The 5,277-nt window shown below is 66.0% G+C and overlaps 1 protein-coding gene across 1 annotated transcript; it reads left to right on the top strand.

Annotated features, from left to right (window-relative positions):
* The first annotated feature begins 2,671 nt into the window (after window positions 1-2,671).
* CLIC3 (chloride intracellular channel 3) lies at window positions 2,672-4,660 on the top strand. The gene is made up of 5 exons (XM_077771021.1): window positions 2,672-2,713; window positions 3,476-3,585; window positions 3,669-3,794; window positions 3,925-4,195; window positions 4,429-4,660. The coding sequence occupies exons 1-5, from the start codon at window positions 2,678-2,680 to the stop codon at window positions 4,585-4,587; spliced, it is 702 nt and encodes a 233-aa protein (XP_077627147.1). The 5' UTR covers window positions 2,672-2,677; the 3' UTR covers window positions 4,588-4,660.
* The last annotated feature ends 617 nt before the right edge of the window (window positions 4,661-5,277 follow it).

Genomic DNA, 5,277 nt, shown 5'->3' on the forward strand with positions numbered 1-5,277 from the left:
ACAACCCTGTTAAAATGTCACCAGGAAGGGCGCAGAGAGGGCCCGGGAGAGAAGCGTCTCTCACATGTCGTCAGGCCGGGCAGCTCCTGGGGCTGTGGGCGAGAACGCTGCCCAGGAGGGAAGCGGAGGGAGGGAGAGGACAGCAGGCCCGTGGGCCCTGCAGAGGCTGCTCCGTGGACGCAGCGGCGGGTGGCAGAGGGCTTGTTCAGGGTCCAGTAGCCGGTGGGGCAGTTAGGGTTGGTGCCCATGAGCTTCTGGTCTCATTTATTTAAAAACATTTACTAGAGGGGCGCCTGGGGGGCTCAGTCGGTGAAGCGTCCCACTTCCCCTCAGGTCATGATCTCATGGTCTGTGGGTTCGAGCCCCGCGTCGGGCTCTGTGCTGACAGCTCAGAGCCTGGAGCTGCTTCAGATTCTGTGTCTCCCTCTCTCTCTACCCCTCCCCCACTCGTGCTCTGTCTCTCTGTGTCAAAAATAAACTATAAAAAATTTAAAAAACCATTTACTATGAAGTCATGGTAGGAAATTCAAATGTGTTGGAGGACATCCTCTTGGCTTTTCTCGGGACGCTTGGGGCACAGACTCGGAGCAACACACCGATGCCTGGTGCTTTTCAGTTTGCCGGGTCTTTCTCTCCTTGGTCTCACTTTGCTGGAGCTGCCATGAATTCCCACAAAACGAGCGGCCAGAAGCAACAGAAATCTATCCCCTTGCAGTCTGGAGACCAGAAGCCCAAGGTCACCGTGTGGGCAGGGCTGGTCCCCTCTAGCGAGGGTGTGGCCCTAGCTCCCGAAGCTGCCCCCCCACCCCCTTCCCCCACTGCCGGGGTTTTCCTGAACAGCTTGGTGTTCCTTGGCTTGTAGAAGCCAAGGCTGCCCCCTGCGTCTTCATGTGGAGCCCCGTCCACAGGGTCTGTGTCCAAATTTCCCCCGGTACAAGGACAGTCATATTCGGGCAGGGCCCACCGTGATGACCTTATTTTACTTTGATGACCTCTGTAAAGAGTCTGCCTCCTAATGGGGCGCCTGGGTGGCTCAGCCAGTTGTGTCCAACTTCGGCTCAGGTCATGATCTCGCGGTGACAAGTTCGAGCCCCGCGTCGGGCTCTGTGCTGACGGCTCAGGGCCTGGAGCTGCTTCAGATTCTGTGTCTCCCTCTCTCTGCTCCTCCCCCACTCGTTCTCTGTGTCAACGATAAAATATAAACTTTTTAAAAAAATTTTAAACAGAAGTCTGTCTCCTAATGAGGTCTCATTCTGAGGTGCTGGGGCTAGGACTGTCAGGGTGCCCCAGGGCCACAGTTCAGCCGCAGCACCGCCAAACCTCAGCCCGCAGACCCCCCTCCGCCCTCTCCTGTGAGCAAACCAAGACTCTCCCATGGAAAGGGGCTTGCGTCACAGGGACAGCACGGATCTGTCTACACATCCCTTGTGCCCACAAGGATGCCTGCGGGCTGATGCCCAGTGTTGCCCGCTGACGGGGCCACCTGCTGGGGCCCCCACACCTCCTGCTGGGGCACACGTCGCCTTGTTTCTGCACCTGGCTGTCCGTCAGGCTCCCCGTTTGTCTTACGAACGGGGGAGGGTATTTTCACAGGCCCAGAGATCCGCACGGGGCATCTGAACACAATGCAGGTGTGGGGGGCCCCGGGCCCTTCTCTGGGGCTGTGGTTTGTGTGGCATCGAGGCAGGAAGTGAGCCCCCACCCCCACGATGCGGAGCAGCTGGAACACTAGTGCTTGGACTCGAAGCCCGGCCCCGGCGGGGAGCCAGGCGCTCAGCCCCGGTGTCAGGCCAGCACCTGGGTGGTGTCCCGGGATCCTGAACAGTGCGGGGTCCTAGAAAGGGCCAGCGGGCTGCAGGCCCTGGGGGAGGGGGCCCTGGAGTGGCGGGCACCACCTGGGGCTTCCCACCACCCAGAGGGCGCGGGCCACCCTGACCAGGGCGGAGAAGGCTGGGGGGTGGGGGTCGTGTGCACAACGTCCCCTAGATTTTTCCTTCCAGCCGAGGGCTGGCTGGCGGCAGCATGGGTCAGGAGGTTGTGGCTTCTAACCCTTCCCTCGGTGCTTCTTTTTAAAGGTTGAGGACGAAAGATGCCTGCGTGGAGCCAATCGGGAAGGGCAGGGGTGTGGGCTTGGCCGCGAGGAGCCACCGGCGCCGGCCGGCAGCCCGTCCGGAATGTGGGCGGGCCTGGAGGCGGGGCTCCACCTGACGAGCACAGGGGTGGCGGGCGTCCCTTCCAAGGAGGAGGCTTATCGCTCTGGTAACGCTCTGGTGGGCAGACAGGGAAACGGGGGCTGGGGCCAAGCTGCTCATTTCTCCTACCCACCCCAGAAAGCCGGGGGCCCCTGACAGACAACGGGGTGTGCGCCGCAGGGCTGGGGGGCTCATGGCAGGAGTGATCCCCACCCAGGGCTGCCCTCTCTGCGGGCCGGCACCCTTCTCTCCCTGCCTCCTGGCCATTGTTCTCGGTGCCTNGGATCCTCAGGTCCCCAGCACCGCCAGCCCCGAGCGTGCAGCGCCCCCACAGTCACACCCCCGGTGGCCCCGACAGCCTCCTCCACCCGCCACCTGCGTAGGTGACTGTCAGGGCGGGCCCTGGGCCTGGGAGGGCGGGGCGCGCTGGAGCCTTAAAGGGCCCTCCAGACCCCACCCTGCCAGGGCCACCGCAGCTGCTCGTCATGGCGGAGACGGCCAAGCTGCAGCTGTTTGTTAAGGTGCTTCGGGCTGGGAGAGGGGTGTGCCGTGCAGGGCGCTCTTTCCAGGGCGGGCGGCGGGTCTCCAAGGCAGCATGTGCGCCCTGTCCTCTGCGCTGGGCTCGGGCAGCCCTACAGAGGCTGAGCGAAGAGGGAGCAGGGCTGGGGAAGGGCCCAGTGCGCCGCCTCCAGGGACATGGGGTGCTGACCCCCAGCCCGGGCTCCTGGACCCAGCTAAGCCCTCCCCGGGGGAGGAGCCCCTCGGTGGGGACCCGCCAATCAGGCAGGTAGCGGCCAAGGCCCAAGTGGAGCTTGAGGTCAGTGAGGCGGGAGAGGCTGGGCCGGGCAGCCCTGTTGATGGTCACATCACTGCCCAGATCTGGGACCCCTGCGCAGGGCTGCGAGGCCCTGGCCTCTTCCCCACTGTCGGGGGGTGGGACAGTGAGTGTGCTGGCACCCAGTGTCCAGGCCGACAGGGTGAATCACTCAGAAAACAGCTCACTCGGCCCACCCCACCCTGTGCCGGCCTGCGGGGCCTGGAGACCAGCAGCCTGGCCTCTGCCCAGGCTTTGAAGATAAGGCTTGAGGGGCCAGGCTCCAGAGCTAGGGCCCCAGCCCTATGCCCCCATGCCCCTCCCCGTCTCCCAGGGACCACACCGAGGGCTCTCACCCACCACCTGGAGCCCTGGGTCGTCCAGGCTCTCGGCAGTGGGAGGCAGGGTCCCCTTTGGCAGGATCCTTAGGTCTGTCTCTTCCTGGCACCCTCTACCCCACACGCCCCAGGCCAGCGAGGATGGCGAGAGCGTGGGACACTGCCCTTCTTGTCAGCGGCTCTTCATGGTCCTGCTCCTCAAGGGCGTGCCCTTCACCCTCACCACCGTGGACACCCGCAGGTGAGCCCCTTGCCCCCCGGGGACCACCGCCTGGTCGCTGGCCCTTCTGACCAGTAGCTTCCCCACCTGCCTCACGCCCACAGGTCCCCGGATGTGCTTAAGGACTTCGCTCCCGGCTCGCAGCTGCCCATCCTTCTCCACGACGGCGAGGCCAAAACGGACACACTGCAGATCGAGGAGTTTCTGGAGGAGACGCTGGGGCCTCCCGAGTGAGGGCCCGGCCTGGCGGGAGGGGCGAAGACGGGGCCCCAGGGAGGATGCTCCCAGGACAGAGCCAGGGAAGGACTCTGAGGGGGCCCGGCTCGAGGCTCTGACCAGAGACTCCCTACTTCCCCGCAGATTCCCCAGCCTGGCGCCCCGCTACAGGGAGTCCGCCACGGCCGGGAACGACGTCTTTCACAGGTTCTCCGCCTTCATCAAGAACCCGGTGCCCACGCAGGACGACGGTGAGGAGGGTGGGGGCGGCGGCGGGGGTGGGGGAGAGCGGGCCCAGGCCGGGCCTCACCGCGNGCGGGAACCGCAGCTTCGCGAGTCGCGCCGCCGCTTCCTGGACGGCGACCAGCTCACGCTGGCTGACTGCGGGCTGCTGCCCAAGCTGCACATCGTGGACGTGAGTCCCGGGGCGGGGCGGGGGGCTCGCTCTGCACAAGTTCACACCGTGCACGTGAGTGCCGGGCGCGGGGTGGGGGCGCGCTCTGCCCAAGTTCACACCGTGGACGTGAGTCCCGGGGCGGGGCGGGGGGCTCGCTCTGCACAAGTTCACACCGTGGACGTGAGTCCCGGGGCTGGGCGGGGGGCGCGCCCTCCACAAGGCCCTGACCCCGGCGCGCCCCTCGCCCGCAGACGGTGTGCGCGCACTTCCGCGGAGCGCCCATACCCTCCGAGCTGCGCGGCGTCCGCCGCTACCTGGACAGCGCGCGGCAGGTGAAGGAGTTCAAGTACACGTGTCCACACAGCGCTGAGATCCTAGCGGCCTACCGGACGGCCGTGCGCCCTCGCTAGACGCCGCCGCCGCCGCCCTCTATCGCCATGCCCTGCCCCTCTTCTACAGCCCTATAAACGCATCTCTGCCCCAGCATGTCCTGACATCTGAGGGACCCGAGGGCCCCCGACTTCTGCCACCAACACCCGCCATGGAACACTCAGTCCCGACACCTGGGAACGATGGGCAGAGAACCCAGTGGGCGGCTCCACTCCACTCACCCCGTCAGGGGCTGCGGGGACTGGACTGGGCTCCCAAACCAGTCAGGCCAGGGTGGGGCTGCAGGGTGGCCGAGGAGGGTGGGGACCGGACCAACCTGGGCACCTAGAGGCGCCAGGCCGGTGGGAGGGGCCGGCCCACATTCCTCAGCCCTGCCCCACGTGGCGGCCCCCGCCCTCCAGCTTCCACAGGACCTGCTGTGCACCCCGTGTGGCACACCAGGGGCCGTGCCTGTCGGGTGGGGGTGGGTCTGGGAGGGCGAGGAGTGTGCCTGGAGCCGCCGGCAACACAGTTCCAGCCTGAGGAGCCCTCACCTGCCTTCCAGGCCCTCTCGGCTCCTGCACCGGCCAGGCAGGGGCGGCTGGGTGAGCCCAGAGAGGGACCCGTCTGCTTCCACACTGTGGCCCCTCCCCCCGGCCAGCCCCCAGAAGCCGGAGCATGGCGTTTCCTCCACCTGAGGAAGCATTTATTTCGAGGGGAGGGGAGCTGTG

The sequence above is a fragment of the Crocuta crocuta genome, unplaced genomic scaffold, assembly GCF_008692635.1.
Source record: "Crocuta crocuta isolate KB4526 unplaced genomic scaffold, BGI_CrCroc_1.0 scaffold2720, whole genome shotgun sequence".
Taxonomy (NCBI): Eukaryota; Metazoa; Chordata; class Mammalia; order Carnivora; family Hyaenidae; genus Crocuta; species Crocuta crocuta.